The sequence below is a fragment of the Bufo gargarizans genome, chromosome 5 (assembly GCF_014858855.1).
Source record: "Bufo gargarizans isolate SCDJY-AF-19 chromosome 5, ASM1485885v1, whole genome shotgun sequence".
Taxonomy (NCBI): Eukaryota; Metazoa; Chordata; class Amphibia; order Anura; family Bufonidae; genus Bufo; species Bufo gargarizans.
In genome coordinates this window covers 151,213,367-151,238,959 of record NC_058084.1, presented here as the reverse complement: position 1 = coordinate 151,238,959, position 25,593 = coordinate 151,213,367, and the positions used below count along the sequence as shown (strand labels likewise).

The window sequence follows — 25,593 nt, the reverse complement described above, 5'->3', positions numbered from 1 at the left end:
AACTTTGCGTCCTTTTAGATCCCGTTCACATCCTCTGTGCCAGGTCCTACTTCCTTCTGCGAGCCGCTATCGTCGTGGACCCTTGCTGCAGCCGCATCGAGACATCCATTCTGCCTCCAATGCTCTCAGTACACGAGGATCGTGGGGGAGATGACAGACTCGTACCCCCTATAGCTGCTCCGGAGTACTCGGCCAGACTATTAGCAACATGCCGCTTGTTACGAGCATTCAGCGTTCAGGCACCTGCGACCCATGGAGCTAGGAGGGGGGAGGGAGCGCAGCACGCCCTACGTCATGCCGCTGCGTCCGTGGAGCGCCCTCTCCCCACTTCATCTCTAATTAACTTCTTCATGCATTTCATCATGTAAGGTGATTCTTCTGCAATTGTAGACTCAATACAAGGGCGACAAAGTAGCTTAGTATAGGCGAAAGCCATCTTTGCTTTACACAATCCATATTCTTTATGTTTTGTTTTAGAGGATGCCTTTTTAAACTGCCATAAGCCAGCATTCATAGAACAGTCCATATCACCATACATACTCTCCATCCATACCACAGGCGCAGGAGTATACGGTTCCTTCTGGTCACCAGTACTCTCCATGACCTTTAACAGCCTGGATCCTGACCTTCCTGACAAGGATCTCAGCTTGCAGCTGGTTATCTGAATTTAAAACAGCTTTTTCCCGCACTTCATGGTTTGCAGGGATGAAATCTTGCAGGATTTCATGACGTCACACGTTCTTGCATGCACGTGACTTCAACAGGTCGGCCTCCTATTATAATAACCTGGCTTCGCCCCCTTCCCGGCTTTCCCGAGCCATATGGGAGCCTTCCTTGACCGCCGAAGATAAAACCCTCAGTACAGTAGGTTGGGTATAACGCTGAAGCTTCCACACAATGAAACACTCAAAACGGGCCAAGAGCTTCCTAGAGAGCCATGTCAGGAGGCCGCCTCAGGAAGGTGACTGACCAGATACACACTGCACGGGCGCACATCAGCCCCCACCAACTGTAGTGGTCATGTCCTTGCATCTTCTGGGTGTGTCGAGCGGGGAACTCAACCGGCGCACCCCCTCCCAGCCGAATAAAAAAATCTTCCCTTAGTTGCCCAGGGAGAAACTACTCCCCTCTATGGCATACCTGTAGGATCCACTTTCTACGACAGGAAACCACTGAGGAATAGAGGCTCCTACTTTTTTTTTATACCTGTGGGTTTCCTGTCCTGGGAGGCAGACCTTCTCTCTCATGGTGCTTATAAATACAAAACAAAGCAACAGTGAAAACTGTAGTCCGTGTATACCCCAAAAGGTTAATAATAGCAGCAGTCCAGATGACAGGAGCCGGTCCTCTCCCCTGTATGTAATAATAGAAGAAAAAAGGTTATGGTCCACGCTTCTCCCAGCAAAAACGTAGCCACCTGTGAACACAGTAAAATTTGTTTCTCACAGGCAGACGCCCTTTTCCTCGCTCCACGTTGCCCAGCAGAATCTCATACACTCCATCACCTTCAAAGAAACGGCAACATAGTGCAGCATCCACGGTACTTTTAAATGAAATTCTATTTATTGTACTCACAAACAAGCACTTGAAATCAGCATTAAAATGTCTAGTTAGTCCTCTGTCCGCCCGACCCGGGTTTCGCCCAATGGCTTCGTCAGGGGCTCTACATAGCATATCCACGGCACCTATTTATGTCCTCCATTAAACACTTCCATGTCAAAACCTCCTGTGTCGAGGTCGAACTTTTTTTGACAGACAATTGGGTTACTAGCCTCTATCCTATAGCATGCAACACATACAAATAACATACATAAAAATTAATGTTATAAAATCGAACATAATTCTTTCATAAAATTCTTCTATAAAATATTATATATTATCTAAAATTCATAAATAGAAAAAACTATACTTATTCACAGTTTTCAAGCAATTACCGTCCCTACTTCTTTAGCTATATTTAAACCTATTAGGTAGTTTATAATCATCAACCTATCTAAAATCCTACATCGCTGCTCTGATATCCCAATCAATATTCAACCCATTTGGTTGGAGGCTGCCCAAGTCATAAATCTACTGCGCTTCTTTTTTATTTATCTGTTTGACAGGGTCCCCGCCCCTCCAATGTTTTACAACCCGTTCCACAGCCCTGAATTTCAGACCCAAAGTTTTATTTTTATGAAAGCTTTTAAAATGTGCCGAGACACTGTCTCCAAACCTCTCTTGATGTTACAAATATGTTCACTTACTCTGATTTTTAATTTTCGTAAGGTTCTCCCTACATATTGTAAACCGCAGGGGCACTCTAGAACATACACTCACCTAAAGAATTATTAGGAACACCATACTAATACGGTGTTGGACCCCCTTTTGCCTTCAGAACTGCCTTAATTCTACGTGGCATTGATTCAACAAGGTGCTGATAGCATTCTTTAGAAATGTTGGCCCATATTGATAGGATAGCATCTTGCAGTTGATGGAGATTTGAGGGATGCACATCCAGGGCACAAAGCCCCCGTTCCACCGCATCCCAAAGATGCTCTATTGGGTTGAGATCTGGTGACTGTGGAGGCCATTTTAGTACAGTGAACTCATTGTCATGTTGAAGAAACCAATTTGAAATGATTCAAGCTTTGTGACATGGTGCATTATCCTGCTGGAAGTAGCCATCAGAGGACGGGTACATGGTGGTCATGGAGGGATGGACATGGTGAGAAACAATGCTCAGGTAGCCTGTGGCATTTAAACAATGGCCAATTGGCAATAAGGGGCCTAAAGTGTGCCCAGAAAACATCCCCCACACCATTACACCACCACCACCAGCCTGCACAGTGGTAACAAGGCATGATGGATGCATGTTCTCATTCTGTTTACGCCAAATTCGGACTCTACCATTTGAATGTCTCAACAGAAATCGAGACTCATCAGACCCAGCAACACTTTTCCAGTCTTCAACAGTCCAATTTTGGTGAGCTTGTGCAAATTGTAGCCTCTTTTTCCTATTTGTAGTGGAGATGAGTGGTACCCGGTGGGGTCTTCTGCTGTTGTAGCCCATCCGCCTCAAGTTTGTGCGTGTTGTGGCTTCACAAATGCTTTGCTGCATACCTCTGTTGTAACGAGTGGTTATTTCAGTCAACGTTGCTCTTCTATCAGCTTGAATCAGTCGGCCCATTCTCTTCTGACCTCTAGCATCAACAAGGCATTTTCGCCCACAGGACTGCCGCATACTGGATGTTTTTCCCTTTTCACACCATTCTTTGTAAACCCTAGAAATGGTTGTGCGTGAAAATCCCAGTAACTGAGCAGATTGTGAAATACTCAGAGCGGCCCGTCTGGCACCAACAACCATGCCACGCTCAAAATTGCTTAAATCACCTTTCTTTCCCATTCTGACATTCAGTTTGGAGTTCAGGAGATTGTCTTGACCAGGGCCACAACCCTACATGCATTGAAGCAACTGCCATGTGATTAATGTGATTATCTAGTCAACCAATGAGAAATGGAACACGTGTTCCTAATAATTTTTTAGGTGAATGTAGATCACACCTGCGGTTTCACAAGACATATTGCCCTTAGTTTTAAACTCCTTTTTATTTGCTACAGACAAGTTTATTTTCATTCAGGATTCTTTTATTTTCCTTATCCCTATTCTTGCAGCCAATACAAAAGCCACACCACGTAAACCGGTCAGTCTCTTTGGTGGTCTTAGTTTGTTTTACCATGCAGCTGTGGACGATTTTATTTCTTAAATCGGGTGCCCTTTTAAAAATAAATGGGGGGGTTTTGGGGGACTAAGTCACCAATGACAGGGTCATTTTTGGAACATCTTGAAAAATGACCCTGTCTTTGGTGACTTAGTCCCCCAAAACCCCCCATTTATTTTTAAAAGGGCACCCGATTTAAGAAATAAAATCGTCCACAGCTGCATGGTAAAACAAACTAAGACCACCAAAGAGACTGACCGGTTTACGTGGTGTGGCTTTTGTATTGGCTGCAAGAATAGGGATAAGGAAAATAAAAGAATCCTGAATGAAAATAAACTTGTGTCTGTAGCAAATAAAAAGGAGTTTAAAACTAAGGGCAATATGTCTTGTGAAACCGCAGGTGTGCTCTATGTTCTAGAGTGCCCCTGCCGTTTACAATATGTAGGGAGAAGCTTATGAAAATTAAAAATCAGAGTAAGTGAACATATTGGTAACATCAAGAGAGGTTTGGAGACAGTGTCTCGGCACATTTTAAAAGCTTTCATCAAAAAAGAAAAAAAAACACTTTTGGTCTGAAATTCAGGGCTGTGGAACGGGTTGTGAAACATTGGAGGGGCGGGGACCCTGTCAAACAGATAAATAAAAAAGCGCAGTGGATTTATGAAATGGGCACCCTCCAACCAAATGGGTTGAATATTGATTGGGATATCAGAGCAGCGATGTAGGATTTTAGAAAGGTAGTTTATAATCATCACCCTTATAGGTTGAATTTTAGATAATATATATATTTTATAGAAGAATTATGTTCGATTTTATAACATTAATTTGTATGTATGTTATTTGTACGTGTTGTACGTGTTGCATGCTAGTAACCCAATTGTCCGGCAAAAAAAGTTTGACCCCGACACAGGAGGTTTTGACACAGAAGTGTTTAATGGAGGACATAAATAGGTGCCGGTGATATGCTATGTAGAGCCCCTGACGAAGCCATTGGGCGAAACCCGGGTCGGGGGCAGACAGAGGACTAACGACATTTTAATGCTGATTTCAAGTGCTTGTTTGTGAGTACAATAAACAGGTATTCATTTAAAAGTACCGTGGATGCTGCACTATGTTGCCATTTCTTTGAAAGGTGCTGGATAGTATGAGATTCTGCTGAGCAGTGTGGAGCGAGGAAAAAGGCGTCTGCCTATGAGAAACATATTTTCTTGTGGGCCCTGTGGCTACGTTTTTGCTGGGAGAAGCGCGGACCAGAACCTATTTTCTTCTCTCATGGTGCTGTCATGTACAATAGGGAAAAATAAGCTGCACAGACCTATATTTATTCACATAGCACAGCTGCATTTTTTCAGCTGCTGCCTGCTCAAAGATATTTGCATTGACTTCCATTCTGAATTCCTCACCGACAATGTAGTCTTGTGTGTAGACAGGGTAGTGGTCAGAAAATAACTACTTCCAGGGAGTAGGTACTTAACTAAACAGCCTGACCATGGTTATACATTGTATGCAAAAATATTTTTGTTTGGTCCATTTTTATTCTGTCCCCATGCACTTAAATAGGAAAATCTGACAAAATCAGACATTTGGGAGGTACTTTATCTCCTAATGGAGAATGCCTTAAATCGGAATGAGGAGTCTTATAGGCTAGCCGCTAGGCAATACTCCTCTGGAATTCTGGGAATAAGGTATGCAAATGAGCTCTTAGCAAGCTCTGCCTCTGATGCCACCAGATGTAAGGCAGCTATCCTATAAGTTAGGGGTCAGCAACTTCCGTCACTCCAAGTGTTGTGAAATGAAACCACATCTCCCATCATGCAAACTATAAGGAAAATAATAGATTATGTAAAAGACAAAAGCCACCAAACTGAAGACAGGGAGATTCATTGCCAAAGAGTAAAACTAACCCTTATGTGTTTTTCAATTAAGTAAATGGCAAAAAAGTACAGTCCTGATCAAAAGTTTAAGACCACTTGGATCTTAACAAGGTTCCAAGTCGAGCTTCAACATGCAACAAGAAGAAATGAGAGTGAGACATTGAGCATTCAATTTATTGAAAATAACGATTAAACTGAAACAGGCTGTTTTTCAGCTGATCCAAATTTTAGGACCACATGCCTTTAAAAGGCCAAATCTGTGCAAAGATGTGGATTCATTGTCATTATTCTGTCAGGTAATCACACGTTGTGATGGCAAAGGCAAAAAAAACCTCCCTTTTTGAACGTGGTCGGGTTGTTGAACTGCATAAGCAGGGTCTCTCACAGCGCACCATCGCTGCTGAGGTGGGACGCAGTAAGACAGTCATTTGGAATTTCTTAAATGATCCTGAGGGTTATGGAACAAAAAAGTCAAGTGGAAGACCCCAAAAAATTTAATCAGCACTGAGCCGGAAGATCCAATTGGCTGTCCGTCAAGACACTGGACGATCCTCGACTCAAATTAAGGCCCTTACTGGTGCTGACTGCAGCCCCATAACCAGACGGCATCTGAGACTGAAGGGCTTCAAAAACAAAAAACTTCTTCAAAGACCTCGTCTCCTTGAACGCCACAGAACTGCTCGTTTGGACTTTGCAAGAGAGCAAACATGAGACATTCAAAGGTGGAAGAGATTTTTATTCTCTGATGAGAAAAAAATGCACCCTTGATGGTCCTGATGGTTTCCAACGTTACTGGCATGACAAGCAGATCCCACCTGAGATGTTTTCTACACGCCACAGTGGAGGGGGCGCCATAATGGTCTGGGGTGCTTTTTCCTTCAGTGGAACAAATGGAGCTTCAGGAAGTGCAGGGGCGTCAAACGGCCGCTGGCTATGTCCAGATCTTGCAGAGAGCATTCCTCATGACTGAGGGCCCTTGTCTGTGGTAACAACGTTTTTTTTTCAAGAGGACAACGCTACAGTACACAATGCCCGCAGGACAAGGGACTTCGTCCAGGAGAATAACATCACTCTTTTGGCCAATCCTGCGTGTTCCCCTGATCTAAATCCAGTTGAGAACCTTTGGGGATAGATGGCAAGGGAAGTTTACAAAAATGGACAACAGTTCCAGACAGTAGATGGCCTTCGTGTGGCCGTCTTCACCACTTGGAGAAATGTTCCCACTCACCTCATGGAAACACTTGCATCAAGCATGCCGAAACGAATTTTGGAAGCGATAAACAATAACTTTTTTTTTTTGTGTGGTCCTAAACTTTTGATCAGCTGAAAAACAGCCTGTTTCAGTTTATTCGTTGTTTTCATTAAATTGAATGCTCAAAAAATGTTTCGTCTCACTCCCATTTCTTCTTGTTGGATTTTGAAGCTCTACTTTGAACGTTAAGATCCAGCCATGCTAAATATGATTTTTTTTGGCATTTTTCAAGTGGTCTTAAACTTTTGAAGTGGTCTTAAACTTTTGATCAGGACTGTATAAATCTGAAGGTGTCGGCCCTCTACAGAGTAATGAGCTGTACACAGCAATGAGGAGAAAGTAAAAGCTATTAAATACTTTTTCCTCCACTGTATTTACTGAGGAAAATAAACTGTCACATGAAATGCAGAGTGTCAACGTAAACTCCACATTAAAAGTGCCCTGTCTGACCCAGGAAGAAGTGCAGCAGTGTCTTAAAAAGATTAAAATAGACAAAATCACTGGGACCAGATGGCATACACCCCCATAGCCTAAGAGAATCAAGTAATGTCATAGACAGACCCTTATTTATGATATTTAGGAACGCCATACTGACAGGGAGGGTTCCACAGGATTAGCAAATGTGGTGCCAATATTCAAAAAGGGGTCAAAAACAGAGCCAGGAAACTATAGGCCAGAAAGTTTAACATCTGTTGTGGGTAAACTGTTTGAAGGTTTTCTAAGAGATGCTATCTTGGAGTACCTCAATGAAAATAAGCAAATAACGTCATATCAGCATGGCTTCGTGAGGGATCGGTCATGTCAAACTAATTTAATCCGTTTCTATGAGGAGGTAAGTTCTAGACTTGCCGAGGGTGAGTCAATGGATGTCATATATCTTGACTTCTCCTAAGCATTTGATACTGTGCCACATAAAAGGTTAGTATATAAAATGATAATGCTTGGACTGAGGTAATGTGTGTGTATGTGGTTAAGTAACTGGCTGAGTGATAGAAAACAGAGGGTGGTTATTAATGGTACACACTCAGATTGGGTCACTGTCAGTATTGGGCCCTATTCTCTTCAATATATGTATTAATGATCTTGTAGAAGGCTTGCACAGTAAAATATCAATTTTTGCAGATGACACTAAACTGTGTAAAGTAATTAACACGGAAAAGGACAGTATACGGCTGAAGATGGATCGGGATAAATTGGAGGCTTGGGCAGAGAAGTGGCAGATTAGGTTTAACACTGACATGTAAAGTTATGCACATGGAAAGGAAAAATGCATGTCACCAATACATACTAAATGGTAAAACACTAGGTAACACTGACATGGAAAAGGAATTTTAGTGAACAGCAAACTAAGCTGTAGAAACCAGTGTCAGGCAGCTGCTGCCAAGGCCAATAAGATAATGGGTTGCATCAAAAGGGGCATAGATAGATACCCGTGATGAGAACATAGTCCTACCACTTTACAAATCACTAGTCAGAGCATACATGGAGTACTGTGTACAGTTCTGGGCTCCTGTGAACAAGGCAGACATAGCAGAGCTGGAGAGGGTTCAGAGGAGGGCAACTAAAGTAATAACTGGAATTGGGGGGGGACTACAGTACCCTGAAAGATTATCAACATTAGGGTTATTCACGACTGAGGGGAGATCTAATAACTATGTATAAATATCAGGGGTCACTACAGAGATCTCTCCCATCATCTATTTATACCCAGGACTGTGACGAGGGGACATCCTCTACATCTAGAAGAAAGAAGGTTTGTACACTAACATAGAAGAGGGTTCTTTACAGTAAGAGCATTGAGACTATGGAACTCTCTGCCTGAGGAGGTGGTGATGGTGAGTACAATAAAGGAATTCAAGAGGGGCTTGGATGCATGTCTTAAGCAACAGATTATATAGTAACTTGATTTTTGGAGACGGGTCGTTAATCCAGGACCTTTTTCTGATTACCAGATTTTGAGGGTTTTTTTTGCCTTCCTTTGGAACAACTTTAAATTATATTTTTGCACTTTATCACAAACATGAAAATAAGCAGTACGATGTAGACATTGACTAAACTATGATGCTTTATTGACATTTTTTTTTTCCAAATATGAATCATTTACACTGCTGTATTTCCATGTAGACTGTGTGGTATGTTAGACTGTGAAAAGGTCTGGCACAGTTCACACATAGTAATACTGTATATAGCATTAAACACAAACACCCAGAATTAGTATTGCGCCTGTGCCTAGATTCGGTCTAAAAAGAGGCTGAAATTGGCACAACTAGGATTTGTACACTTTTCCTGACTTGCTTGAAAGAGGGTGTGGCTTAATAAAAATGGGGTGTCACTTTGTGATAAAGAGTCATGGTCTAAAATGCGCCATTTTCTGACAAAAATGGCGTCTCAAACTAAGCCAATCAATAGTTGGTATAGAGTCAGAGAAAAGGGTCTGTCCTGGCAACAGTTTCGTCATCCAGCATGAGCCCGTGTATATATCTGATGTAGGTCTAACGTTATGCTATCTATAGGATTAGTAAACCTGGGCCAAAATTTATAGAGTTAAAATTAGATACTGCACTAAGATTATGACCCACATTTATGAAGACTCATGTTTCAAATGCCAGTCTTTGAAAAAATTTAAATTGCTGGAGTAGCTTGTGCCAAAGTTATTAAAGGTGCACTCCTCGATACATTTGGTGCATTTTGGACTACCTGAAACTACCAAAATGAAATCTATGCCGGCAATGAGACCACGCCAACTTCAGTGACCACATCCACTTTTTCACCTTTTGGCAAGAATTAAACTTTTCTTTTTTTGCAGTTTTGATGCACACGATTTGCAAATATTTTTGGCACAGTTTAGGCCAAAAAGTAGCACAAATACACTGATAAATGTGGGCCTATGTGCTTACACAAGCTTTTCTTGTATGCTCATCATCTCTCCCACCTAAAAATGAAGTCTTAATGATCTACATTTACAATCCTTGTTGTTCAGGTAAAGGATTTAGCGGTGGGAGATTGTTTCGCCTGCGAGGGGGATGACGGGTAAGGCTGGTTGGGTCAGTCTCACAAGGGTTTACTACCGGAGAAGGTATAAATGGAGCATAACTGGACCATCTTGAGCCAACTTTTGAATTATCCAGGTGGAGAGAGGAACGCCTGAAACAATGGATAGAATAGAAAACCACAGAAGGAAAAAAAAGAAAAACTTAATTAAAGAAAAGACAATATAAAAGGTAATAAATTGAAGAATGTTTTACAGGAACCTGAAAAAATTGTGGGGAAGGTCGGAAATGTTATAAAATAAAAGAGCCTTCCCCACAACTTGACGGATCCCGAAAGCCCCTTTGAACACATTGATCCAACAGAAAACATGAGTACTACACCATGTAACCGTTTACCAGCAGGCGCTCTATCCTAAATCAGGGGGAAGTTCACTACTTACACAGTTCCTCTGAAACTACATGCTTCACATAGGAGGGGACTCCTGTTAGTCTATGAAACCTACAGAAAATGCCCACTCTCAATACTGTTGTCAGTTACATACAAACCGGATTCCAAAAAAGTTGGGACACTATACAAATCGTGAATAAAAACTGAATGCAATGATGTGGAGGTGCCAACTTCTAATATTTTATTCAAATTAGAACATAAATCACGGAACAATAGTTTAAACTGAGAAAATGTACCATTTTAAAGGGAAAAATATGTTCAATCAGAATTTCATGGTGTCAACAAATCCCCAAAAAGTTGGGACAAGGCCATTTTCCCCACTGTGTGGCATCTCCCCTTCTTCTTACAACACTCAGACGTCTGGGGACCGAGGAGACCAGTTTCTCAAGTTTAGAAATAGGAATGCTCTCCCATTCTTGTCTAATACAGGCCTCTAACTGTTCAATCGTCTTGGGCCTTCTTTGTTGCACCTTCCTCTTTATGATGCGCCAAATGTTCTCTATAGGTGAAAGATCTGGACTGCAGACTGGCCATTTCAGTACCCGGATCCTTCTCCTACGCAGCCATGATGTTGTGATTGATGCAGAATGTGGTCTGGCATTATCTTGTTGAAAAATGCAGCGTCTTCCCTGAAAGAGATGACGTCTGGATGGGAGCATATGTTGTTCTAGAACCTGAATATATTTTTCTGCATTGATGGTGCCTTTCCAGACATGCAAGCTGCCCATGCCACACGCACTCATGCAACCCCATACCATCAGAGATGCAGGCTTCTGAACTGAGCGTTGATAACAACTTGGGTTGTCCTTGTCCTCTTTGGTCCGGATGACATGGCGTCCCAGATTTCCAAAAATAACTTTGAATCGTGACTCGTCTGACCACAGAACAGTCTTCCATTTTGCCACACTCCATTTTAAATGATCCCTGGCCCAGTGAAAACGCCTGAGCTTGTGGATCTTGCTTAGAAATGGCTTCTTTGCACTGTAGAGTTTCAGCTGGCAACGGTGGATGGCACGGTGGATTGTGTTCACCTGAATGGTTTCTGGAAGTATTCCTGAGCCCATTCTGTGATTTCCTGTATAGTAGCATTCCTGTTTGTGGTGCAGTGTCGTTTAAGGGCCCGGAGATCACGGGCATCCAGTATGGTTTTACGGCCTTGACCCTTACGCACAGAGATTGTTCCAGATTCTCAGAATCTTCGGATGATGTTATGCACAGTTGATGATGATAGATGCAAAGTCTTTGCAATTTTTCGCTGGGTAACACCTTTCTGATATTGCTCCACTATCTTTCTGCGCAACATTGTGGGAATTGGTGATCCTCTACCCATCTTGGCTTCTGAGTGACACTGCCACTCTGAGAAGCTCTTTTTATACCCAATCATGTTGCCAATTGACCTAATTAGTGTTAATTGGTCTTCCAGCTCTTCGTTATGCTCAAATTTACTTTTTCCAGCCACAACTTTTTGGGGATTTGTTGACACCGTGAAAATTTGAATCAACGTAGTTTTCCTTTAAAATGATACATTTACTCAGATTAAACGTTTGATCTGTCATCTACGTTCTATTACAAATAAAATATTGACATTTGCCATCTCCACATCATTGCATTCAGTTTTTATTCACAATTTGTTTAGTGTCCCAACTGTTTGGGAATCCGGTTTGTATTTGGTTCTACTCCATGCTGAAGATATGTCCATTCCAAAAGTGGTGGAACTGACTTATGGTCATCTCAGGATAGTGGCACTTTAAAGAGGTTGTCAAAGTTCAGGGAAAACTCGGATAGTGTCTTCCAGCGCTGAGCTTTGGTCCTCTCCTCTCCTCTGCTGGCTACAGCGGTGTCGTTCCATGCACACAGGTCACCACCCTGCAGGATGTCACTGCTGAGGCCAGTGATTGGCTGACATGATGCCCTGTCTGCAGCCAAGAAAAACTGTGGGGAAGAACAGAGGATCTGTGGAGGACGCCGTGTTGTGGGGGGGAATCTGTGGAGGACGCCGTGTTGTGGGGGGGGGGGGGGATCTGTGGAGGACGCCGTGTTGTGGGGGGGGGGGGGGGGGGGGGGGATCTGTGGAGGACGCCCTGCAGCCAAGAAAAACTGTGGGGAAGAACAGAGGATCTGTGGAGGACGCCGTGTTGTGGGGGGGGGAGGAATCTGTGGAGGACGCCGTGTTGTTGGGGGGGGGGGGGGATCTGTGGAGGACGCCGTGTTGTGGGGGGGGGGGGGATCTGTGGAGGACGCCGTGTTGTGGGGGATCTGTGGAGGACGCCGTGTTGTGGGGGATCTGTGGAGGACGCCGTGTTGTGGGGGATCTGTGGAGGACGCCGTGTTTGTGTGTGTGGGGGGGGGAATCTGTGGAGGACGCCGTGTTGTGGGGGGGGGGGGGGGGGAATTCTGTGGAGGACGCCGTGTTGTGGGGGGGGGGATCTGTGGAGGACGCCGTGTTGTGGGGGGGGGGGGGTTCTGTGGAGGACGCCGTGTTGTGGGGGATCTGTGGAGGACGCCGTGTTGTGTGTGGGGGGGGGGGGAATTCTGTGGAGGACGCCGTGTTGTGGGGGGGGGGGGGTTCTGTGGAGGACGCCGTGTTGTGGGGGATCTGTGGAGGACGCCGTGTTGTGTGTGGGGGGGGGGGGGAATTCTGTGGAGGACGCCGTGTTGTGTGTGGGGGGGGGGGGGGGAATTCTGTGGAGGACGCCGTGTTGTGGGGGGGGGGGGAATTCTGTGGAGGACGCCGTGTTGTGGGGGGGGGGGGATCTGTGGAGGACGCCGTGTTGTGGGGGGGGGGGGGGATCTGTGGAGGACGCCGTGTTGTGGGGGGGGGGGGGATCTGTGGAGGACGCCGTGTTGTGGGGGATCTGTGGAGGACGCCGTGTTGTGGGGGATCTGTGGAGGACGCCGTGTTGTGGGGGGGATCTGTGGAGGACGCCGTGTTGTGGGGGGGATCTGTGGAGGACGCCGTGTTGTGGGGGGGGATCTGTGGAGGACGCCGTGTTGTGGGGGGGGGGGGGATCTGTGGAGGACGCCGTGTTGTGGGGGGGGGATCTGTGGAGGACGCCGTGTTGTGTGTGTGGGGGGGAATTCTGTGGAGGACGCCGTGTTGTGGGGGGGGGGGGGGGGGATTCTGTGGAGGACGCCGTGTTGTGGGGGGGGGGGGGGAGATCTGTGGAGGACGCCGTGTTGTGGGGGGGGGGGGGGGGGGATCTGTGGAGGACGCCGTGTTGTGGGGGGGGGGGGAGAGATCTGTGGAGGACGCCGTGTTGGGGGGGGGGGGGGGGGAAGAGTCTGTGGAGTACGCCGTGTTGTGGGGGGATCTGTGGAGGACGCCGTTATGTGGGGGACCTGTGGAGGACACTTATGGGGGACCTGTGGATGGCACTGTTATAGGGGATGTGTGGAGGACACATAGGGCCATGAGGGGGGCCAGCTTAAGACATATAGCATCTCATGCTGGTCCCCCTCATGTGTCCTAAACTGGGCACACAACTGCCTTGCGTGTAAAGTTTTTTACTAGCGTGTGTGTGTGGGTGAAACAATCTCTCTCCTAACAGGTCCGGCCTCTGTACTCACTATGAATGCAATGCACTGCAGCGAGGTGGCCGGCCGGCGCGTGACTGACGTCACTTAGTAACGCTCTGCTTCCTGAAGTGGGAGGAGCGTTACTAAGTGACGTCAGTCACGCGCCGGCCGGCCAGCTCGCTGCCGCTCGCTGCAGTGCATTCATAGTGAGTAGAGAGGCCGGACCTGTTAGGAGAGAGATTGTTTCACCCACATACACACACTAGTAAAATACTTTACACAGGCAGTTATGTGCGCAGGGCCCCTTTATATATAATCGCGGCATTTTCGGGTCGGCCAAATCGCCATATCGCATTTGGCGATTATCGCGATTCGATTATTTTTGCGATTTATCGTGCAGCCCTAATTTTTACTTAGACTTTAACAATAAAAACACTACTTCCATACTGGCTAAAAGGACACTTTCTTTAGATTGTATTTATTTATTTTTGCTATTATAGTCCATAGGCACCTTGGTACATATGTAGGAAGCACTTGCTAACATATAAGTTAAAACAAAACTGAAGCGCAGTATGAACACACTATAGAAGTGGAGGGTGAAACTAGGACAAAAAAATAAAAAATAAAATAGTAGTTTAAAAAGGGGTTATTGAACCCAACGCCTGGGCACCTCATATAGGTTATACTTGCCCTGCTCCATGTCACCGGCATCGCTCCAGCTCCCTGCACAGCCCCGCTGCATCTCCCAGTCACGAGGATCAAAACGTCTGGCGATGGGGGAGCAGCCAATAGCAGGCTATGACGGTGACAAGCCTTCCTAGTGTCAATGCTACGTGGGCTCGTCCCCGTCGCGGCTTGCTATTGGCTGCTCCCCCACCCTGTATGTTTCGATCCGCCCAACAGGAAGATGCAGCGGCGGCAGTGCAGAGATTCGGAGCGACACGGGTGACGGGGAGTGGGGTAAGTATAATCTATATGAGGTGCCCAGGCATTGTTGAAGAGGGTCATTATAGAGGTTGGATAAAATTACAGAAAATTAGAACATAGTTTTTTAAAGGGGGTTGTCAGGCCAGTAACAATCTTAAAAGAAAAAACAAGCGTTTTTTTTAATCTTTTTTTAAATAAATGACTTCTCTGGCCGGGCAACCACCTTATTAATAATTTTAAAAAATCCAACGTAGGCAGAATACAGAAAAATAGTAATGCAATACAAATAGAGAAGGACAAATGAAGTTCTATGTAGACACCCAATGGGTCATCAGATCTGTCACCTGTTTGGTAGCTCTTCTAAGGGCCTCTAGAAATTCCCATTTACCGTGAATTACATGAACCCAGAGACCATTTCTGAAATAGGCCTCTATTCATGATTTGATTTCTGCCTCCATTTGAGTAGTGTCTCTATGCAGAACCTGCTCCTTATGGTAATGCGTGATCTGATCATTGGCCTACTACAATGGGAATCATATTAAAACACAAAAAGGCAACACAAATTTCCCTTAGTCATTTATTTGTACAGAATATAAAAATCCTATTTGAGTACAGACTTGTTTTAGTCAGTAACACTTATGTAGACAGCTTAATCATTTCATGGGACGACATATCACACGTATATAATATTAAGTAGGCTTCCCCTGTGTCCTGGAGAGGAAAACGGAACTCTGCGTCCATTCCTGTGCGCATGCAACAAGCAGCTAAACAGCAAGGTTACTCCGGTTAGCTTGGCATCAACTGTGCACTCTGTTAAGGACACAATACAAACGGAAGGGGGGAGATCAGGTATCACTCGGGTAAAACGGGTTACGGCAAGATGCCAAACATATTAAATTGTACAAACCTGACAAACAACCACATTAAAGCATACATTTGATCAAACTGAAAAAAATAAAAATAAATAAATAAATAAATATAGGGCTCGTGCACACGAATGCATTTTTCTTTCCAAGTCTGTTCCGTTTTCTTTGTGGACCGTATGTGGAACCATTCATTTCAATGGGTCCGCCAAAAAATCAGAAGTTACTCCATGTGCATTCTGTATGTCCATTCTGCAAAAAAACTGAACGTCCTGTTATTGTCCACATTACGGACAAGGATAGGACCGTTCTATTAGGGGCCAGCTGTTCCGTTGCATTTTTTGCAGATTGCTAAATACATATGGCCATGTGCATGAGCCCTTAAAGGGGTTTCCTGGGTCTTTAAAAATCAATGGCATATACTGACAATATCAATATCACTTAGGTGAGGGTCCATTTCCTGGGACCCCACCGAGCAGCACCAACAAGTACTAGAGAACCCTCCATTGTTCACCAGGCACAGCGCTGTATATTTGGTAGGTGCCATGCAGCTGAAAAACGTACAGTGCTGTCCCCCAATGAAGGGGAGGTGGCGCTTGCCTGGGCAATTGCAGCCCCTTCAGATAGCTGATCACTGGAGGTGCCAGTAACTGATATTGATGGCCAATCCTAAGGATATGTCATCAACAACAAAGTCCCAGAAGCCGCTTTATGGGTGTAATTCCTGCAGTTTTTCCTCTGCTATGAGGAATTAGTTTCATCGGTTTCAGGAAAAGCGGAGCAATGGTCAATAAGGCTTCTATTCTAGATGGGGCTGTCACTGTAGCCAATGTGCCTGGTTATAGAGCGGCATTACCACACAGATCAGCCAGAGAGTATGTCATCCATCTTTCCCAGACACAGAAATTATATTCTACTAAACGGGGTGCAGAAAATGTATAGAAAATATTTCACATATCCAAAAAAAAAAGTCAATTAAAAATTTCATGTATAAGTAACTTGAATGTACTTATGCCCCAGGGAACTGGCGAACTATATATGGCTTTACTCAGAAAACTGGCATATAAAAAGTGCACATTTGGCTACAAGTCTCATTTGTGCAAATAAGTTTGTGATTTTTGGCAGTTTTCCATCACTCTCAACACTTTTCCGGACAGTGACTGAGACCTACAGCTGTGGACAAAAGCCGGGACCCAACAGATTTGCTATAGTTTACACCAGAAACTGCAATAAATTATATGGTAAACCGGCATAATTTGATTTTCTGGCAGAAATGTGCCAAAACTGATTAATGGGGTTGTCTCACTTCAGCAAAAGGCATTTATGATGTAGAGAAAGTTAATACAAGGCACTTACTAATGTATTGGGATTGTCCATATTGCTTCCTTTGCTGGTTTGATTCATTTTTCCATCACATTATACACTGCTCATTTCCATTATTACAACCACCCTGCAATCCAGTAGCGGTGGTCGAGCTTGCACACTAAAGGCCGGCCTATGCACACACCCAGGGTGGCGGTCCTAAGAGAGGTTGGCGCCATTTCTATAGTGTGCAAGCAAAGTCACTGCTGCAGTGCAGATACAAGGGGGCCAGGATGGGAGCCGATGCACATGCGTGCCTATGCGGACTCCCATAATAACTTTGTCTACATGATAAATGCATTTTCTGAAGCGAGACAACCCCTTTAATAAGATAGTTGCGTTCAGCTCCAGTACAGTGAGGACTAAGATTTGTCTACTGAATGGTAGTAGGGTGATATACTTGTTTTAGTAACTATTGTCTTACAAATTATAAAAAATGTATTTACTGAAACATGCAGAGCAAATCCAACCACTAAAATGATCCTAAGTGATGGGTTGTCATAAGCAACAAATTTAAATTCCTATGTATTTAGCCATTAGTAACATGCTTGTACTGGGACAAGTTAGAGATTCAGTGCCTTGACAAAGTATTCATACTCCTTAAACTTTAAAAAAATGTTAATGTTACACCCACAAATTTATATGTATTTTATTGGGATTTTATGTGATAGAACACAAAGTAGAAAGTATGTGTTAAGTGAAAAGATAATACACATTTTCATAATTTTAATAAATAATAATCTGGAAAGTGTGGCGTGCATTTGTATTCAGCCCCCCCTGAGTCAATACTTTGTGGGACCACCTTTCGCTGCAATTACAGCTGCAAGTCTTTGAGGGTATGTCTCTACCAGCTTTATACATTTAAAAGGCTGAAATTTGTGCCAATTCTTCTTTGCAAAATAGCTGAAGCTCAGTATGATTGAATGGAGAGCGTCTGAACAGCAATTTTCAAACTTGCCACAGATTCTCAATGAGTTTTAGGTATGGTCTTTGACTGGGCCATTCTAACACATGAATATGCTTTGATCTAAACCATTTCATTGTAGATCTGGCTGTATGTTTAAAGAGGACCTTTCACCTAAAAAAAAAATTTTTTAACTAAGACCATAGCGTTACTTACATGCCCCCATGATTTCTTAGCCAGGGAGAAGACACTCCAGTTCTCGCGAGACTTCAGAGAACCAGTTCTCTGAAGTCTCGCGAGAACTGGAGCGTCTTCTCCCTGGCTAAGAGCGGAGCGCGCTGACTGGATGCGCTCCGTGCCAGGGAGAAGATGGAAGGCACGCCGGGGAGAACTTTTAAAGCCAGCCCATTTGAGGCTGGCTCATTAGCATAAACGGCGGGAAGTATTCCGGGGTGCATAGCGGACAAATGGGGGCACAGAATGAAAAAAGAATTAACGATGAAGAAATCATGGGGGCATGTAAGTAACGCTATGGTCTCAGTTGAAAATTTGTTTTTAGGTGAAAGGTCCTCTTTAAGGTCATTGTCCTGCTGGAAGGTGAACCTCTGCCCCAGTCTCAAGTCTTTTGCAGCATCTACCAGGTTTTCCTCCAGGATTGCCCAGTATTTAGCTCCATCCATCTTGCCATCAACTCTAACCAGCTTCCCCGTCCCTGCTGAAGAAAAGCATCTCCACAGCATGATGTTGCCACCACCATGTTTTATGGTGGAGATAATGTGTTCAGGGTGATGAGCAGTGTTAGTTTTCTACCACACATAGCATTTTACATTCAGGTCAAAAAGTTCAACTTTGGTCTCAACTAACAAGAGCACCTTCTTCCACATGTTTGCTGTGTCCCTACATGGCTTGTAGCAAACTGTAAACAGGATTTCTTATGGCTTACTTTCAAAAATGGCTTTCTTCTTGACATTCTTCCATAAAAGGCCAGATTTGTGGAGTACATGACTAATAGTTGTCCTGTAGACAGATTCTCCAGCAGCTCCACCAGAGTGACTATGGGCCTTCTTGGCTGCTTCTCTAATTATTGCTTTCCCTGTCTGGGCTGTCAGTTTAGGGGGACGGCCATGTCTTGTTAGGTTTGCATTTGTGCCATACTCCTATTTTCGGATACTGTATTGAACAGTGCTCCGTGAGACGACGTTCAGAGCTTGGGATAATATATCTATCATAACCCTGCTTTACACTTCTCCACAACTTTATCCTTGACCTGTCTGGTGTGTTCCCTGGTTTTCCGGATGCTGTTTGATCAATAATGTTCATTAACAAACCTCTCAGGCCTTCACAGAACAGCTGTAGTTATAACTGAGAATACATAACACAGGTGGACTATATTTACTAATTAGGTGACATCTGAAGGCAATTGGTCACACTGGATTTTATATAGGGGCATCAGAGTACAGGGGGCTGAATACAAATGCACAACACGCTTTACAAATTTTATAAAGAAATTTGAAAACCTTTTATCATTTTCTTATCACATACTTGCTACTTTGTGTTGGTGAATCCCAATAAAATACATTTAAGTTTGTGGGTGTAACATGAATTTTTTGTTTTGTAAAAGTTCAAAGGGTATGAATACTTTCAAGGCACTGTACATGTAGGGACCACTGCATTCTGTGGTAAGTGATCAAATCCACGCTGTTAATACAGATACATGTTTAACCACACCCTATACAATTATATATATTGTACACACACAATACAATTTCACTCAATAAAAGGATGTATTTCTGCACTTCCTACCTGGATGAAGACGACCCATTAACCGAGTTAGGTAAACTCTGATTAGTGGACCCAACAGAGGACCCAGAAAATCCTTGCTGGTTGGAAGTCACAGGGTTCCCATCTCCTTTGAGGACACCAGTGCATTTCCAATTATCCATGTAGTTTGCTAAAAGAGAATACCAAAGAAAGTACAACCAAGTCATCAAGTAAGACTTAGGATTTAAACCATGAAAATATAATAATATTGGGGGCAGATTTAATACCCCTAGCACTGATGTCAGGTAGGCAGTCTGATATGTTTTGAGTTAATGGCTCTAACGGTTCCATAGAAAAATGAATGTAGCCACTGTACACATGCTGGGCCTGCCACTCCATGCACACTGGACCCCATTTCATGACTGGTGGGGGTTCCAGTGGTTGTAGCCAACATCGATCAGATGCTTATCCCCATAAACACAGGATATATAGTCATCAGATACAACCTCCACATCAAAATATCTATGGGCCAAGGAGTTAAGAACATCACCTTTCCACAGACCATTACGACCATTCACCTTTCCACAGACGAACACTTCCATCATCACCAGAAGATGCCAAGACTGTGCCAGTTATGTTCCAGCTTACACGCCACACTTGGGAGTTGTGATTATCAAACTGCGCCACTGTGTGAATTTCAAATTTTGTGACTCCCCCTGAAGAGGTCAATTCCTTCCTAGAAAATAGATAAGGAACATCGGCATGTATTAATGTAGGCTCCATGTTTGTCAGACTTGTGACTGTCCTTTCAGGCAGACTTCTACCATTTAAGGACATATAGAAGTCATAGAGATGGGGGCTCATTTGTCAGAACAGAGAGACGATCTTCAATAGCGGTTCCCACACATTCACACTCACATGGATAAGTATTCATCTGAATGGACAGTGCGTCATCTACAGTTCCTCTATATGTTTATAGCTTCCTCCAACAATAACAACTAAACGACGGGGGTTAGAAAAGCAGGATCACCAGCAATTAGCTGATCATCGCAATAGCTTCTTTTTAACCAGCCCGCTATAAGCCTTAATGACCAAGTGATTATTTATCAAAGAATATAGAACAATCACATATATGGATGAGGCCACAATACGGCTCAATTATAGGCAAAAACACGATTGACAGAACACAATTTAAAGGGAACCAGTCACCAGTTTTATAGTGTGCTAACTAAGGGCAACATAAATACGCAACATAAATACGTGACTGATTCTCTTAGCAAAATGCTGGGTCACTTTCTTTAATTGACCCAGTCAATCTGCCAAGATCTTGTATTGAAAAGCTCCAGCTGATAATGATGAGTCATAAATATTCATGAGCTCCTGACTCTTCCCGCCTACCTGCTGCTGAATGACAGTTTTTTTCCATATGAATCAGCAGCAGGTGGGCAGGGGAGTGGCTATAGCTCTGAAATAAAAAAACGCTGGACTCAAATCAGCTCATTAGCATGTGGCATCTTTGTGTGTATATTTTGAGGCAACCATCTGTCACACCAGTAAGTGAATACATCCAAGGTACTTTTTAGTAGTTAATGATTGTATATAATTAGTTAGATTATAAATATCCACATGACAGGTTCCCTTTTAGTTGGTTTCTCATCAAAAGGTAACAGTGCAAGATCTCGAGAGGTATATAAATTAGGGGTAGGGATGTCAGGGAAGAGGGCGTTGTCTAGTAAGGAAGGTGGCAGGCTGAGGAAAGGAGGGGAGGTGGGGTAGAGGGACATAGGATGATAAATAGGCACTTGTAGGCATCAATAGGTTTGATAACATGAATAAGTGCAAAGTTAACCAATTACACAGTAGAATACAATGTACCAGGCTCCCTAATGAAGTCCGTGTAGTGGCATTGTTAAGGAAATTATCCAGCTTTTCTGAAAGTGGATATAAAATATTCATAGATGTTTTCATTTCGCTGTGTCCATGATAGAACAATTGGAAAAAACAAGAAGATACCAATGACATAAGCTAAAAACTATAGAAGTTAACCATGTGTGTTAAGATAAGGTTTGTACGTGCCAAGTAACAAATATGCATTTCTTTTAAAAACCTAACACATTCTTGGAAAAGGGAAAACTTGTAAAATACTGACCAATTGGAAGTACTATTTGTGTACCAATCAAAAGCCATTATTGAAATATCTGTAAACCAATCATGTTTTACTTTGAGAGATTACACCCTTTTGAATTGTGTATAAATAAAAGGCCCAGGACACTCCCACTTTGAGTTCCTGGCAGAGTTTTGAACTATACTACGACTTCTGTAATTTTCCTCCGTCAACGTCATTCTTCTGAACAAGAGGCAACGATCATCACGTGACTGACCCTAGGTCTGCCACAACAGCATGTGTCAATGGCCCTATCAGGAGTGCATTAAGGTAGTTTGTAAACATTTAGAAGTCTTCCAACGGATCCACGGAGCCCACATGATCATAAAGAAGGGATGTGACCATCTCTCCCAGCTGGAAAGTTCTTTCAATTGGAAAATTTGGTGGACCTTTGTGTACCACTCCTGTAAGGACGGTGCATTCGGGTCCAGCCAATGTAGTGGGACTAAGAGCTTTGTTGCTGTAATTAGTAAGGCCATGAGTGAGGTTCTAGACAGTTTGCACATCTTGTCCAGCAGATTAAGGAGGAGGACTGTTTGTGGAGGAAGTATAATTTGGGAAGAGCAAATAGTATTAAATGTTTGCTTCTACTGTTTTCCAATATGTCTGGGTGGCTGGGCACTTCCACCATATATGGTAGAGGGACCCCAGGGTTTCTCCACATCTCTAGCAGCCTCTTCCAGAAGAAGGAACATTTTAGCCACTATATCTGGGGATCTGTACCATGTACTAAGTAGCTTAAACACATTTTCTTGTGTCCGAATACATCTAGAGAACACATGAGATCTGGTTTCCTGATCTGTGAAGGAGGTGTTGAGGTCCCTCTCACATGAGAGCAGATAGGATGGTTTAGCTGGAGCTCTCGTATTCACAATTCGTTAGTATAGGGAGTAAAGTAGATGTCCTGGGGTCTGGGGAAGGTATAATAGAAGTCTCAAACCAATCTAGTTCCCTAGGGGTGTATTTGGACATGAAGAGCCAACATACCTTAGAAAAGTGTGCATTATGTAAGTACATCCAGCCATCCAGACAAAACTTCGACCTCAGAGTCAAAGTAGAGGATTGTATTGCCTGCCAGCAAGTTCCCAACCGAGACATTATGTAGTTGTAACCAGAGGTTCGTCAATTCTGAGACATCTTGTTGTACACTTAAAGGTATGAGGCTTGCTGGCATCAATGGTGAGCAGAAACTTGCCTGTATAGAGTTGTCCTAGCCGTCACAAGGGCAGAGATCAGAGGATGGTATCTGGCCCTTGGTGCCAAGTCTGCCGGCAGCCTCCACAAACACCAAATTTTTAAGTATAAATCACCCCCTTTCCCAAATTTATATATAAAATATATAAACAAATAAACATATCACATATCGCCACGTCCGAAAAGTCCAAACTATTAAAATATAGTGAACGCTGGAACAGAAAAAATAAAAATAATAATTTAAACTGCGCGATTCGCCATTTTTTAAAATGCGGAATGCACATGGCTTTTTTGGCGTTCTATTTTTTCGCATAGTATCAAATGGTATTGAGTATCTCAATACTTTTTTATGGTATTGAAATCGCAACAACCCTACTAGGGATAAAAAAAAGCTTGGTTTAAATATGCTTGGTGCAGTGCTAGCTTGTCTCCCGCCACCATATTGTAAGTGAGTAGGGCCTGCTGCACGTTTTAGAAGTTTTCCACTCTGCCTCTGACAAGTCCAGTGTGGTCTCTACCTCCGACTCTTCCGTACCCCGGATCCAGCAGCAGAGTCGGTTGGCGCCATCTTGGGCAGGCGGGCCTGTGCACCCGATGGGTGCTTCTTGAAGAAATTCTCCATATCTTGCTGGGACTGAGGTGGTCTGTTTGTCCCTTGGCTTTCCCTCTGCTTCTCTCTCAACCATAATTGCCTTGGGGGTCGCTTTTTAGCTTCTGTAGGCGTTTGGCAGCAGGAGTGTCTCACTGACAAGTCTGCCATAGAGCGCGGTCAGGCTCCACCCCAGGACAAGTTGCTTTTAATGGGGTTATTTTGAGGTACACAACTTGTTGATCAACTTTTATAAACTCTGGGGGGGATGCCAGATACACACTTTTTGTTTTTTTACATTTTACTACTTTTGCACAATAAAAACCTTTATAAAAAGTGTTTTTTGCATTGCTGGATCTCAAGAACCATAAGCTTTTTTACTTCTTCTTTTGAGCTGTATGAGAGCTTGATTTTGGCAGGACGACTTGTAGTTTTCATTAGCATCATTTTGGAATATATAACACTTGTGGACTGAATAAGCAAAACGTATAAATTTTGGCATTTTTCATCATAAGTTACATGATAATTGTGCAGTTGTTATGGATGTGACGATTTTATTTTAGCATTTTTACTTTACTTTGATTTTATTTATTTTTTACATTGTGCTATTACGGTAATATAGTGCAATGTATTTTACGGTCAGCGCTATACTAACATCCACCAGCAGGCTGCGTCAGTGAGATGCAGCCTCCTGGGATAAATTTAAGACAGGCCTGAGGCTGTCAGAAGACCCCAAGCCTGTGTGCACTGACATTGGCACCCAGCAATTTCATTTGCAAGCTAGCCCGGATAAGACGCTATTGCCAACGCTGTTAAATGGCCCGGATTGGTGCTTTTGCCGATCCAGGCCGTTAGAGTGGGAGATGGCCAAGCTCCTGCTCTCCCCTGCATGGGAGACCCATGCAGAGCTTACAGTGGGCCGCCATAAAAAGGTGCTAGCCCAGCCTAAGGTCCCTTACTGAATGCCGTTAAAAGGCGGTGGTCACTAAGGGGTGAAAATGGGACTGTCGTCACAAGAAGCCCTTTATTTGTTCCTGATGCTAACACCTAATCACAAATTCAAGGTGAACGTGTGTATATGGGGGAGTTGGAAAGAATACATGTCAACCAACCAGCTGACAGCGACTGAAGGTGTATGGGAACCTTAAATGTACACAGGTCAACACATCCTATACAATAGGCAAAGATACAGCACTTAAGGCCCCTTCACATGGTTGGTCCTATGAACGCTCATTCCCAATAAATACCCTGTGTAAAGATACGGCCGATCACCTGATGAACGAGTAAATGCTTGTTCTTTGGGTGAAAGCGTCGCTGATCCTATCAGCTAAATCACAGTTTATGGACAGCAAATTATGCAATCTAAAAAGCCATCTACTACCCAGAAATGTCGTCTCTCTATGGGGACATCAGGTCACAGGGGCAGTTCCTTGTCTTCATATAGCAGAGGTGGTTGCTGCATGTAAATGGAGCTCTCACCTCCTGATGAGCAGGCAATTATAGGGAACAAACCGTTCCCGATAATTGCCTGCTGTGTCGGCCCATGTAAAGGTATTATAGTATACGAGAACAAAAACTCACCTCAGAGGCTTCATTGTAAAGATTCGTACATCTTTACTTGCTACAGCCAAGATGTGGAAAGATCTGCCCAGGTTTGGAGCAAAAGCAATGTCGTGAACAGGGTCTGTGACTGTCATAAAGGTTTCCGCTTTTACATATTTCCTGCAATTAGAACAATGATTAAATTCAGAATGACTGAAGACCCCACAGATAACGACCCCAGCGGAGATGCACGATATGACTTTACCAGAACGCAACTTTCTATCTTTAATGCACGTTTAGGAATCTTCATAAAGCGGACTACACAGGTACCGAGCTACTTTTAATACATGGCTGAGCCGAGTGTTCATGTTTATTTAAAGGGGCAGCTTTACACCCAACAGATACAAGACTTCTCATGGCTATCCTGTTAATGCCATTGATACAGACTATACCAATATATGAACAGTAAAAGACATCTGCATGCGAGTCAGAGGGCCGCAGTTGCA

The 25,593-nt window shown here is 43.6% G+C and overlaps 1 protein-coding gene across 2 annotated transcripts in view; it reads right to left on the bottom strand.

Moving 5' to 3' along the window:
- Positions 1–8,874: 8,874 nt before the first annotated feature.
- SEH1L (SEH1 like nucleoporin) overlaps positions 8,875–25,593 on the bottom strand; it is a 34,611-nt gene continuing 17,892 nt past the window's right edge. Inside the window, exons 6-9 of one of the 2 annotated variants that reach the window (XM_044293807.1) lie at positions 25,127–25,267; positions 20,177–20,334; positions 19,641–19,788; positions 8,875–9,971 (exon numbers count right to left, since the gene is read on the bottom strand). In XM_044293807.1, the coding sequence (XP_044149742.1) occupies positions 9,788–9,971; positions 19,641–19,788; positions 20,177–20,334; positions 25,127–25,267 (631 nt within the window). In that variant the 3' untranslated portion in view covers positions 8,875–9,787. Of the gene's footprint in view, positions 9,972–15,271; positions 15,519–19,640; positions 19,789–20,176; positions 20,335–25,126; positions 25,268–25,593 lie in introns of those variants that run through there. The other variant, XM_044293808.1, reaches the window with a different exon arrangement.